The sequence below is a fragment of the Marmota marmota genome, unplaced genomic scaffold (genome assembly GCF_001458135.2).
Source record: "Marmota marmota marmota unplaced genomic scaffold, marMar, whole genome shotgun sequence".
Classification (NCBI taxonomy): domain Eukaryota; kingdom Metazoa; phylum Chordata; class Mammalia; order Rodentia; family Sciuridae; genus Marmota; species Marmota marmota.
Genome location: NW_026000196.1, coordinates 1155149 through 1169378, shown reverse-complemented (window position 1 = coordinate 1169378; position 14230 = coordinate 1155149). Strand labels below are relative to the sequence as shown.

The window sequence follows — 14230 nt, the reverse complement described above, 5'->3', positions numbered from 1 at the left end:
CCCCCACCCCCCCGTGCAGGTGGCTGCAGGATCACTCACCTGGTGCCCATCGACTTTCCTTTGCATAGCCCCCCAGGGCTGCCACCTTCCTTATTTTTCTCTCCAACTGCCCAGTAGGGACCGCAGCACCATCTATCTCTGGACGGCCTGGGGTCCAAGGCTGGGTGGGATCCGTCAAAGAGTGAGCAGTGGATGTTCCCTCCTCACACAGAGGCCAGCTCCTGAGTCACATCTCAGCTCCCATGGAAGGGACTCTGAGTCAGATACTGTTGATGCCACCTGCTCTGACAGGTGACGGTGGGCAAATGTGTCCATCCTGGCACAGATTTGCTCAAAGACTCCCCACTGTAGCCATCTGACATCTCCATGGGAAAAGATTTGGTCCAAAAAGGGGTCTGCCAGGGCCGAGAAGCTCAGCTTCGGAACAAAGTCCACCATCTGCTGGGCTGGCACGGAACACGTGGGAGGCAGGCCCCTTCCAGAGCTGCAGAACCCAAGCGAGGCTCCTTGATCCAGGCCCAGTTTTCTCCCACCTTCCCTGTATAGCACAGAAGTGACCAGAAGAAGGGCAGGGAAGTAACAGACACTATTCAGTGTCTATGATGGGACTGGCACGCGACAGGAGCTTTCCATAAACTTCATCTCTCACTCTCCTACCAGAAAATCCAGTGAATATTATCATACCCATTTTACAGGCAGAGAAAATCACTGTCCCAAAGTTCACTGAGTTCCTACTTACTATGCTCTGTGCTTGGTGACCTGGAGTCAACACCACTAATCACTGGCTCAACAAAGTCAAGCAACTTCTCCAATGTCACACAGCCCGCAAAATACCACACCAGGCTCTATCCCATTGCCTCTCTGTGCCAGACTTATCTTAAATCAAACTGGCTCTCAGTAGTACATGCAATGTCCTCAAGTCTGGTTTTTAAGCCACCACCAGCAGCAGCAGCAATACCTGCTAAAAAGGTAAATTCTCTGGCCCCAGTCCTGAGGGTGGGACCAACATTCTAGGTAACTCACAAGCCCCCCCAGGTGATTCTGGTGCATGCCCAAGTTCAAGGGCCAATGGCCTAACTTAGATCAAGCATGTTGAAAACCACAACCTAAAGGGACATGACACCTCTGTGTGTCCTATAGAGTTTAGTGGCACATGATCAGAATGCCTTTCCCTTGCATGTCCCCTCAGATGGTCTAATCTCAGGGTGACATTTAACCCCGCTGCCCCCAGAGAGCATCCCACACATCTCTCCCAAGCTTGGGCCTCTGTGAGTTGTTCCCATGTGACCAACTGGGACCTTTGCGTGGCCCTCTCTTCTGAAAAATAGAATGTTTTGTGAAGCTCACCACCAAATGCTGCAGGGCTCCTGGGGGCTTTAATGAGGGTGTAGGTGCGAACTGTAGGAAGCTCTTGAAATTCCAGGCATGGCTGTGGACGTGCAGCCACTGCTGGGGAAACCAGGCTACGGTCACCCAGGAGGCACCGGGAGGGCATGCTGGACATAGGGGTGCCTTTGTTGGCAGGCTCTGGGGACAGTGCCACATTGTAGGGCTGAGTCTGGCGTGCAGGGGAAGAATTTCAGAAGTGCAGGAATGGGGGGCATCGGTCAGTGCTGCCTGCTCTGTACCACCCACAGCCTCTCTTGAAATTCCTCAGCCCAGGGCATCTGGGATCAGAATAGGCATCGCCTACCATGGCTCTCTCCATCTGGCAAGGGGCGTGTGATTCTGTACCCCAGGCCTTTGGAGGCCAGCCTCATTCTTCCTGGATCCTGTGGCCTACAGAGGCCCCACAGCCTCTCTCCTATTCCAGCATTAAGCCGTCTCTGACTCCTGTGTCTGAGTCCAGCTCCTGCCTCTCCCTCTGTCTTTGAACCACCCATTCTTCCCCCCCACTGAGGTGAATTTTCTCAACAGTGCAGCTGGGACCCTTCCCTGACCCTTACACATACAGGGCAGCCTATACCTCAAGGTGTGCCCTTCATGAAGGTCCTCCTGCAGAAAAAAAAAAAAAGAGGAGACTCCCACCTGCCCAGCACCCCACAGGCCAGCTCACTGTGCCCAGAGAAAGGGTGAAACACAGCAGGAACAGCCCCACCTTGCTTAGAACCATGAGCCTAGCCCTCCGGAGCAGTCTTGGTGACATCTCAGTTTTAGTTTTCACATCGGCCAAATGAAATTAGAAACTCCTACCACAGAGTGTTATTGAGAGAATGTGACAATCTAGGAGGCTCCCTGCTAACAGCTCTGCAGACATGCCGTGTTGGAAAGAACCACTGCTCCTTTCATTATTATTTTAATTTTTCCTTAGCATGAAAACTAATAAAAATCTGCTTCCATGGGGTCTTCCCTGTTGTCCCTATTGTACACACCTGCACACAAGCACGTGCAGGCACATGCACACAAACACACACATACATACCAGATGACAGATGACTTTTTATGTGTTATATACTCCAATGAGCACTTTGTCCTCTCTGCAACTACATGAAGTAGGTTCTGTTTGTACCCATTTTACGGGTGGAAAGACCAAAGCTTTAGAGAACCACTTGCCTTTCTTGGGCACACTGCTGCTATGAAATGCTGTTTGTGTGCCTTGAAGCCTTTCAACTTTGCCCCAGGCGATGCTTCCTGCAAGTCGGGAAGCCCCATATTTCCCAGGGGGAAGCTGGCTCACCTCATTCTACAGAGTTCAGAAATCTGTTATTAAATTATTTGATACTTGCTAAAGTTTCATCACCAACAACTTATATATTCTTCTGATATTCTCCCCTCCTCTTGTTTTAAATTACACAGGTAATGCATGTTTGTGGTGGCAAAATACTCAGAAGGCAAATGGAAAACTGTGTTCTTTGCAACAGGGTCACCTAATCAGATCAAACAGAAGAATAAAAAGGCTTTTGAGTCAGAGCAGTATTAAGGCCACAGCTCCTACATTAACCAACACTGTGAACAGTGGCAAGTCTTTTTACCTCCCTGAGCCTCAGCTTCCACATCCATACAATGGGAACAATAATCCAACAATCTGAGAGAGCTGCTTAGAGTTTTAAGCAAACAATTATTTAGTATTCTTTAAAAATCCTCAAGAAGTCTTTATGCTGTGAAAATTAGGTCATCAAACTACATTATCATGACATAGAATATAACTTTAAAATTCCAACTAGAAATGTTAACATCATGATATAATAATAACAAGTTCTCCGCCCAGTTGGCATTTTCAATTTACAGACAAGGTTGAAGCCAGGACTTCTGATTTAATAGTAAGAACATGTTTGTGGATACAGATCTGAAGGCCTAGAGAAGACCCTAAGACCAAGAAATGTGTTTCCTGTGGGAGGTTATAAGATTTTGGTCCCTTGAGTCCCACTTAGGGCTGGTCCTTCCCTCACCAACCCACCACATTCATATTCAAACCAAGGCCTTACACTTAACTTTGTGTGAAAATTCTAGCTAACTTCTGTATTAACCATGGGTGTTCTCTCTGGCTTTTCCTTCTTTCAACTTACCCTTTCTGGGCTCGCATCCTTTCAAAGTAATATTCCATCACTAATACACTATGCAGTTATAACAAATCTCAGGGACTGGTTCTGTTGATGCAGGTGCATGAGCATATGCACGAGCATGTGCGCCAACTCCCAGACTCATGTCTGCATCCCTGGACTTGCCCTTGGCTTCTAACGTTTTCCCCACCATTCACTTTCCTAGAAACTAAATATATTTCAAAAGTAATATTGCCCAGTAGAGCTTTTGATTTCTCCTCAACAAAACCTGCTTCTTCCCCAGACTTCCATAATTTTGTTTTTAGTTTTTGTTTTTCTGGGTTTTTATTTTTTCAGTACTGGCAATTGAACCCAGGGATGCTCTACCACTGAGCTACACTGTCTGCCCCACATACACCCTTTTTTTTTTTTTGAGACAGGGTCCTGCTAAGTTGCTAAGGCTGGCCTTGAACTTGAACTCCACAAAACCCTATTAAGAACAAGGGCTCTGAAGCTAGAATTCCTGGATTCATTTGGTACCATCTGTCCCTGGAAGGTGATGCATAGTTGTAGGCAGGTTAAGAACCACCTCTCTGTGGCCTGCTCTTCTCATCTGTAGGGTGGTTACTGTGCTGCTATCTACCTCACAAGGATTGTTAGAGGACTGAATGTGATCATACTTGTAAAGGTCTTAGAAAATTGCCTGCCAGAATAAACCTTCTTAGAATGCTGACTTCCCTCCTGTCTGACTTTCTCCATCATATCCAAAGTATTGGTGATTCCTGTTGGTTCCATCCCCAGAGGACAGACCAAACCCATCCACTTCTCTCCATTTTCACTGCTACCTTCTTAATCCATCCTTGATTCCTACATCACCTTCTAAATGGCTTCTTGCTCCTACATGGATTTCTATAATCCATTTTCTACACAATGCTAGCTAGATTTTTTCAAATATAAATTGGATCATAGTACTCACCTACATAAAATAGTCAAGGACTTTGCATTGCTTTTTAAGGCTTATCAAAAATTTTAATAGACTTCATTTTTCAGGGCAGTTTTAGGTTTACAGAAAAATTATGCAGAAAGTACAGAGTTCCCACATGCCCTCTTTCTTTACACACATATGGAGTTTCTCCTACTATTAACGTCTTACATTAGCATACTACATTTTTATAACTGATCAACCATGTAGACATATGATTATTCACTAAAGTTCATGGTTGGCATTAGGATTCATTCTTTGTATTATTATTCTATGGGTTTTGGACAAATGCATAGGGTCACTTATCCACCATTATAGTATCAAATAAAAGAATGCATTTATTGACTTAAAATTGCCCTGTGCTCCACCTATTCCCTCCTAACACTTTGCATCACTTTTTCAAAGCAATATCCAAGTTCCTTACCATGGCCCAAAGCAGTTACATGATCTCCTTGTTGACTGTCCTCCCAACCTTAGCTCCCACCTCTTGCCCTCTTTCTTATTGCATTTCACAGTCATCTCTGAATTCTAGCTTGTTCTTGAACAGGCCAAACTCACATTGCACGAAGGCTTTTGCCCTAGCTGTTCCCTCTTCCCAAAGCTTCCTCTTCCAGATCTCTGTATGGCTGACTTCTTCCTACCTCAACATCCTAAATATGGCCTTTCCTGTCCACTCAATCTAAATGAGCCCCTCAGTACTGTCTGTTACATCTTCCTTGTTGGTTTTCTTCATTGAACTTGCCACCATTGGAAGGCATCCTCAGAGTCTATTTAGGTACTTGGGCATCATCCATCTGCTCCATCTGGAGCATGAGCCCCCATCAGGGACCACATCAGCCTTGTTCCCTGCAGGGGCCCCAGCACTAGAACATGCCTGGCCCATAAGGGCTCAATAAACATTTACTGACTGAATTAATGCATAACTGGATGAATAAATAAATGACTAATGCCACATAATGAGTTTCTACATTTGTTTGTACTTGAGAGTTTACAAAGAGTTCTTACAGACATTGCCTTCATCCAACTCATGTGATTAGACTCAGTTTTAAATGGCACTTTAATACATACCCTCTTCTATCCTAGCTCATCAAGGCCACAGACTAGGAAATAGTAAGAATGTTCTCTCCAAGGGAAGAGAGGTTAGTTTCCAAGAGCACTAATAACCCCTTGGATTGGACCAGCAGAATCACTTGGTTTCATTCAGAGTTCCAGGGCAAAGAAAAATGCTTGAGGATGCAGAGCCCTGGTGGATTAATTGGTAACAGTAACAACAACCATTTATGCAGCCCTTGCTGTGGGTCAGAGGATGCCAACCATGGTCGATCAGCACAATCCCTACTTCCACAATTAGCCTGTAGGCTTGGTACCAAATTATCCCCCACGTCCTTGTGAGGAAGGGAAAGAGAAATGTCATAGGACTGTGCAACAACTTTCTCAAGGCACAGAGCCAGGGTGTGAACCTGGCTTTGTTATCCGACAACAAAGTCCAGGCAGTCCCTGACCTTGTAACAAAAGCAGAGTAAATCAACATCAACAAGCTGAGCATCTGGAGATCCCTGCCTATCCGGTTATCCCCCATCACGTGGAGAGGCTTAGAAAAGATCAGACACCAGAACTAGAGGGAGCAGTCGGAGCTTGGGTGGTGCTTTTTAAGGTCAAGATTAAGATAGTTTACAAAGCACCAGCATCCTGCCTCTCCACCTGGCAGAAGGAAAAGGCTGGGTACCAATGAAGCACACTCCTGGGGGCTGAGGGGAAGGACAGGACAGTTCCACTGAGCAAGGCTTTGGCAAGAGCCATGTATTCAGTGGGGTCTTAACATTTCCAGAGGCAACTGGGTCCCTCACCTTTTGTGGCTCTTACAGGGAGCCAGAGATGCCCCAACAGAAGGACAGGCCCCTCCCATGTGTTTTTACACTGGGTAAGGGTGGAGTCAGAGGTGAACAGTGCTTGGCCGTGCCAGGAGGTTTTTCATCCCACTTTTTCAATCTCTCTGCCCACACAATCATCTGAAGAACGGCTGCTTCCTGCCTTGCATTGGAAAGCAACATTTTAAAAGATGAAGAAATCCCTTTTTTCTTTATTTGTTATTGTCCTAACATGACTGACTCAATATGTAAAAATTTTAAATCCCTGCCCAAGGTCTCAGGCTTGTCCCCCCACCCTCAGTTTGAAGTTCTTCCAGATGTTCCCTGCTTCCTCCACCTCGGCATGTTGCACCCTCCGTGCAACAAACTCACGACATGTTTCTTAAGGTTTGGCTCAAAGTCACCTCTTCCAGGAAGCCTTCCCCAACCCTGTCTCCCAACTCACCCATTAAATTACCAGCTGCCCTTTGGCACTCTCTAAGCATACCATGCTGATCTTGCTCGTCTCTGTCTGCCTTATCCAGTAACTGTCAGTTCCTTGGTGCCAGGAACAAGGTCTTATGTTTCCCTCTGTAGCTCTGGCATCTAATACAGTACCTGGCACAAAGCGAATACTAAATAGCTGTTAGAGGAAGGGATTGGGAGTGCAATGGAAAGCAGGAGAGAGAAGTCACTGTGGTCAACCCATAGACACAGATGCAAAATAAACAAATGGACCAACGGACAAGCTCGCTGCAAGCCCGCACATGCATAAGCACACGCTAGACACAGGAGACAGGCAAGCATTGGAAAGAGCACTTGTCCAGGAGTGCAGCAGCTGAGTTCTTTTCCCCAGACTGCTGCTAGCTGGCTGTTTGACCTGGAATGATACATTCCCCCTTCTGAGCATCAGATTTCTCATTTGTAAAATGGGAGTTATCATGAGACTTAAATAAGGATGTCTCACTGCCTGACACATGGTGGTGGTTTAACATGTACTGGCTCTGCCTTTCCTCAACCCCATCCCACCTGCAATGTCCCTATGCCCTTTGAAATGGGGAGGAAAGAGTGGAAGGGTGTGGGAGGCAGAAATTCCTGCATTTGGGCCCTCTCCATCTATGTTTCATAACACGACAGAAATTCAGACAGTTGAAGGTCCATCCATCCTGCACTACCTACAACCCATTTTGGGTTGCTTCTGTGTTCATCTTGCCAATAAATATGCACTTGTTGCCCCAAGTGCCGAAGCCATGATGGACTAGGGCAGGAAGCATAAGGACAGCCTAGTGATTACAGTTTGGCACCCCTCACCTGCCTCAAGATCCTGGGGCCCCACAGGAGAGCATTAGGATGTACCAATACTTACAGAGCCATAATACAGTTCTCGCCATCTCTGCATCAGGTTCCCATGATGAGGCCCCCTGCTCCATCTTCCCTGCCTGGTCCATTCCTAACCCCACTATCAGTACCCAAAACAACAACCTTAACCTCATCCTAGTGACAGCCTGGGACACTCTCTGAACATTTCTTCCCTTGGTCCTTTAGCTGAGGATAACCTACTGCCTGGCATGCTACCTTGTCCCACAACCCCAACTAGTGTCTGCACTTTAACACATCATAAGGCCTGTCCACCACAGCTGGGGTCTCTACAAGCAAGGACTCTGCCCCCATGGCTCAGGGAGGATGAAAGAGATACCATACTGTATTTAACTAAGCCTTTAAATGTAATGACATGTTATATAATATCAGTAAAAACAAAGCAACTGAGAAGGGGCATGAGAGAGTTTTCTAGGGTGGTGGTAATGTTTTATATCTTGCTAGGAGTATGTGCAACTTACACAGGTGTATACACTTGTCAAAGCTAACTGAATGGTGCACTTATGATATGTGTGTTTCATATACGAATCACCACCAGTGAAAATCCACATCATGTACACCCATAAGAACGGGATCCTAATTAGAATAAGTTATACCCCATGTATGTATAATATGTCAAAACACACTCTACTGTTATGTATATCTAAGAAGAACAAATAATTTTTTAAAAACACTCTAATGGACTCAGCCGTCAGTACTGCAAAGGGAGCAAAACTGGATGCTGGAGGCAAGACAGGAACTTAACAAATTTCTTACTTCAGACCCCTGACCAGTCTTACCTCACCAAAGCAAATATTTCTTTATTCGCAACATTTTGTTGAAGATCAAATATACCTAAATTAGCTCATGAATTACTTACTTTACAGATAATTGCATTTTGCTGGTCATCATAAAAAGAAGTCAGTGACACTGATGATCTGCAGGTGAAGTCACACTGTGAGGATATCTATCAGCCAAGTTCTCCTGGATTGGGGTCATTCACTCTGAAGAAGTAACATCTTAGAAACAGACTTTGTAGCAGCTAAGTAACATGGGAGGTTATCATTGTTGCTTTTAAGTAAACATGGATAAACCATGGGGTTGAGAATGCCTTGAAATTACATTTGCCCTAAGTAGCCCAGTCATAGCCCATTGCTACCACACAAAATGTCCTGATGTGTGTCTTTAGAATCAGGTGTGCAAATTATTCTCCACTCCTCCGCTTTTCTTTATGTAAATACTAATGTAACAATAAACTACATTTATTTTTTAAAATAAAAGATATGTGTTTCACTGTATGTAAATTTTACCTCTAAAAGGAGAATAGCCAAGAAATATTGTTCAAATTTGAGTTAATTTTATGATGGATTTTATAGTGATGGCTGACATGCATGGAAACACATCTAAGAAAATATGGATGCTTGGATACACAGAAGGACAGAGAGATGGCTACACATGATAAAGGAAATATAGTAAGAATGTTCTTTGTAGAAACTAGCTAGTGGTTATTAACTACAATTCTTTCCACTCTTCCACATGTTTAAAAATCTTTATAATCATGTTTTGGAAAAAATAAAATTGAAATCAAACCAAAGAGTCAATAATATGGGAAATAGTAAAATAAACCATGGCACAGGCATCTGAAGAGGTTATCTAAGGCCATTAAAGATGGTGATTCTAACATCTATGCAGGAAAATGTGAAGTTATCCATAACCCAACATCAAGTGGGAACATGAGCATGGGAAAAACTACCTGTGTGTAAAAGGATCACTGTTGTTTTTGAGCAACAATGTAGCATGCAAAGAACATAAACTTTTGAATGGAATGCACCTGCCTGGGTTCAAATCTCAGTCCTGTCACTCACTGTCCAGGGAAAGCCACTGTGCCCTGTGTTGGTTCACTTGTCAAATAAAGACAACTAGCCTTTGCTCAAAGAGTGGAGCAGATGAAATGAGGCCATGCCCATGGTGACCCTATGTCAACTCAGGAGAAGGGAGCCTCTCTTTATAAAGTAGGCTTTCAAGGTTGGGGGTTGGCTGCCAGAGTGAAGAACATAGACAGATGATTGATACACAGTGAGATTTTTAGCCCCACCAACAAAAAGCTCTTACTCCTTGAGCTAACAAGTCCTCCCAGCCCCGCCCCCCTAGTACAGGGAATTGAACCCAGTGGCTCTTGACACTAAGCTATACAGTAGGCCTTTTTATTTTTATATTGGGATAGGGTCTCACTAAGTTGCCCAGACTGGCCTTGAACTTGTGATTTTCCTGCCTCAGCCTCCTAAGTAGCTGTCTGGGTTTTTTTTTGTTTTTTGTTTTTTAAAAGGTGCTGCAAGAAAAAGAGCCTGAATGGAAGTAGACTTAAAAAGATACAGCGGCGGCTAGTTAAACCCATAAGGTATGAAACAGTTTTCATTTCTCATCCCTGTTGTGCAATGTTGCTTTAGTCAGCTTTGCATCGCTGTGACCAAATACTTCACCAAAACAACTTAGAGGAGGAAAGTTTATTATTCAGGGCTCACAGTTCCAAAGGTCTCAGTCTGAAGTTAGCCAGGTCCATTGCTCTGGACCAAAGGTAAGGCAGCACATCAGGGCAGAAAGGATTGGTGGAGGAAAACCGCTCAAGTCATGATAGTCTGGAAGAAGAGAGAGGGTAGGGAAGGGGCCACAGGGGATATTAACCCTTCCAAGGCTCGCTGGCAGGGAGCAACCTCCTCCAGCTACACTCCCCCGCATATGGTAACCACCCAGTCCGTCCATTCCAACTAGGATGGACTAATGAGGTTACAGCTCTCGCAATGCAATCGTTTCACCTCAATATTTCTCCATTAACACAGGAGCTTGGGGGGCACCCCATAATCAAACCATAAAAAAATGTGTTGCCCTTTCATCTAAGGCTGGCTTCTCCAACTCTGTCCCCAACAGATGACCCTATGCCAGATCTGCCCACACTGTTTTCCCTGATCAGATTCATGTTCAGGAACAACCCAGACTGATGCTGTGGCCTCCTCAATGCTCCATCTCCCCCTCCACTGGTGAAATAAATTTGATAACTGACTGAAATTTTGGCCATGTTTCATCACAAACATTTTTTCCTCTTTAGAATGTGTGATTTATTATTATTATTATTATTATTATTATTATTATTATTATTATTATTATTTGTACCAGGGATTAAACCCAGGGGCACTTAGCCACTGAGCCACAGTGGTTAACAGGGTGTCACTAAGTTGCTTAGGGCCTTGCTAAGTTGCTGAGGTTTCGAATTTGCAATCTTCCTGCTTCAGCCTCTCCAGCCACTGGGATTACAGATGATTGCCATGGCACCTGGCTTGGAATGTGTGGATTTTTATTAGGAGATACTAAAAGATCATATCAGAATCTTCTTCCCCATCCCACATACCCTGCAGAAAACAGCTCAAACGAAACCTCCTCTGATCAGCCAGGCTAGGTCAGTTCTCCCACTACAGCCTAGCCTTCTTTTCTTTTATATTGTTGCATGTACATATTCGTTTAATGTGTCCCAATAATCCCCAGATCCCAGCACAGTGCCAGAAGCATACAAAGCTCTAAACAAATAATTTGTTGAAAATGAATTCCAAGTGTTTGGAAAAGTGAGTTCACTCTTTGTATATTGAAAAATAAATAGAAAATTGGGAAGTAGTCAAGGAAGGATGGTAATAAAAGAAATCCAGCTACATCTATGTTTGTCCCAGGCAACAGTAGATACTCTTAACTATTGAAGATATATGCAGTGTCTCATATGGTTACATTTTTACCCCCTGGGGAAAATGTTGGGGTGGGGGAGATAGACAGCAGAATTCTCCAGCCCCACTCCCCACCTAGCTCCAGGACTAGGCAGAACTTCCCTCTGTTTTTCAAGTTGAACATCTCCCCACTGATAGCTGGTCTTATAACAAGGATCCCCAGAGATTCTTATTTTCTAGCAGAAGGAACTGAGACATCTGTAGTCACGTGAGCTAACTACACCTGGAGACACAACCAACCACCATAATCACACTCGTGAAATGGTAGAGCTGGAAGAGTTCCTAGAAGTCATCCATAGCCCAACACCCTTCTTTCCACTTTATAGGCAAGGACTCTGAGTTCTAGCTATGAAGAGCTCTTATCCAATATCATGCTACTATGTAAGAGTTGAAGAGGACAGGTGTCCATGTATTTCAGGCCCAATCTTCTAAACAGCTAAACTCAGCAAAAAGAAAGCACACGATCAAATTTACTGAGTGGCTGTTGTGGGCTCACCCCAGAACCAAGGTGTTCATTCCCATAGCTAACACAGGGTTGCTTGTCACCACTCATTGCTGAGTTGCCAGGCATTGCCTCCAACCTACTTTGCCCAGGATGATGCCCTAGTTCCAAGCACAGCTCCTAGGATATGACTGGTCATTACAGGGGTACAAAACCCCCTGGGATCAGCCAGTGCTGCAACTGTATTACAGCCCACTCCTCCATCTGTCCAGTTCTTCCTCCCTCGCCCTCGCAGGTGTCCTTCCCAGAGCACTCAGCAATGAACTTCCTACACACAAATCCCTGCCTCAGAGTCTGTTGCCAGGGAAACCTAACCAAAGGCAAAGCAGCCAGGGACAGGAAGTGGTAAGACTTCCCTGTGAATAAATGTGGAGATGATGTTTCTTTATATACTGAGCACCTATTGAACACCAGATCAGCTACACTCACGTGGTGTATCTCCAAAGAGGGGCACTTCAAGTGCTTTTAGCTAGAGAGGGAGGCCACAGCTGCTTTTCATCCACAAGCCCTGAACATTTGGGATGGTTGTGTGACAGGATAGGGGAGCAGCCTGCTTCTGAGAGTTGGTATGTTCACTGTATTGTGCACAAACTGCCCAGGGCACTTCACAAGCTTTATCTCATTTATTGCTTCTCCCATCCTGTATGATAAGAATTTATGATTGCTGTTTTGCAAAGGAAGAAATTGAGCCATAGCAAAGTGAAATACCTTTTCCAAGATCAAGTGGATTCCTCTCAGAACCAAGATTTCAGCCCAGGTGGCCAGACACTACAGCCCCAGTTCTCAGTTCCTACCACCCACAGCCTTTCTTCAGCATTCAGGAAAGGCTTGAATGGAACCTAAGCAAAAGATCCCAAGGGCTTTAGCCATATCTTCCTGGAGCTGGAAAAGCCAGAGTATGACTTTGACTTGCTTCATTCTCCTTTTTAAAGAAAACCATGTGTTTATTCTTTTATGCCAAAGTTAAAACAGAACTGAAGTTTCGCCAGCACTGACTTTAAAAGCTGGGCAGAAGGGTTAAAATCCTTTACCCTGAAGCCTCATTGTTTATTTTTCTGGAGCAAAGAAGAAGGTTATTATAAGAAATGATCTCATCTAATGGGCTGTACCTGCAGGAAGGCAGGGTCCAGCCAGGATACCAGAGGCCCCTCCCAGTTCCAAGATTTACCAGGCAAGGCTCAAGACTCCAGTCTTGAGGGTCCCTGTGCTCCAGAGACTTGTGCTCTATTCTCCTCTAGGAGCTGAGCAGCTCCCTCTTCTGTTCTGCTTCTGCTGAAACTGGAGCCCAGCTGATGGGGATCCTGACAGCTATGGCATTCAGACGTGAATGCCCCTGCCTCAGCATTGCCTGCAACACTCACGGAAAGGAGGGCACTTTTATCCCCTCAGGGGTCCTATGATATGTCCCTTCACCCCTCTGCCAAGCACATGGTAGAGCTCAGCCAGTCTCTGCAAGGATAGAAAGTCAGGGACTGTTACTGCACACACATGGGCATGCATACACACATGTACACACAAACATGTGCACACACACAGTCACACACACACACACACACACACATACACACACACTGCACAGTGTAACAAAAATTGCTCTTCCACCCTTCCCAGAAGATGTCAAAAATGATCAGCCCCTCCAATCCATCTCCCCATAAATCCCCTGAGACAGATAAAGAAGCTCCACTTACCAGTCTCCTTTCTGGGGAAGACTCTCTTCTGCAAACTCATGACCACGGGGGCTCGGAGGATGAGGGAAAGCCGGGAAAACTCCCTCCAAACCCGGATCAAGATGCTGTGGGGGGGGCGATCAACCACAGCCTCCAGGGCTGGGAGTATTTGAATGGGAGTTAAAACTACAAAGTAACTCCTCGTTAGAACTGTTTTTCCTCGGCAGGGAGGGAGGAGGAAAAAAAAATCCCTTTCCCTCTGCCAGAAAATCTTTAATGTTTCACAACGGTCGCTTCCAACTCCTGCACTTCTTGCGAAGCAAATGTGTATAAAAGCAATGTTATTTCACTGACTCAAGCCCTCAGATCATAAGCCTTTTCCTGTACCGCAAACAGAAATGTAAAACCTCAAACTTTCCTTTGGATCCAGAAGATGTTGTGAGAGGGCAGAACCCAATTCTTTCTGAGGTCTAATGTATGGAAAATGTGCTCCACTGTTCACATCGTCCCGATGCTGAGTCTCCGCCCCCGCCCCCAGTGTTTCTAATGAGTTCTGATGTGTTTATGTACTTGAGTGGGACAAACACAACACCTAAATCTTTACCCCAAATTGAAGTGATTCATTTTCTC

At 45.1% G+C, this 14230-nt stretch overlaps 1 protein-coding gene across 3 annotated transcripts in view; it reads right to left on the bottom strand.

The window, feature by feature from the left end:
• The window catches only part of Il16 (interleukin 16), a 120977-nt gene extending 107005 nt beyond the window's left edge, over positions 1–13972 (bottom strand). Inside the window, exon 1 of one of the 3 annotated variants that reach the window (XR_007342805.1) lies at positions 13622–13972. Coding sequence is in view for 2 of the 3 variants with exons in the window: in XM_015493007.2 (XP_015348493.2) it covers positions 13622–13661 (40 nt within the window). In the remaining variant the exon portion in view is untranslated. The remainder of the gene's footprint in view (positions 1–13621) is intronic. The other 2 variants (XM_015493007.2, XM_015493008.2) reach the window with 2 other exon arrangements.
• Positions 13973–14230: the final 258 nt, after the last annotated feature.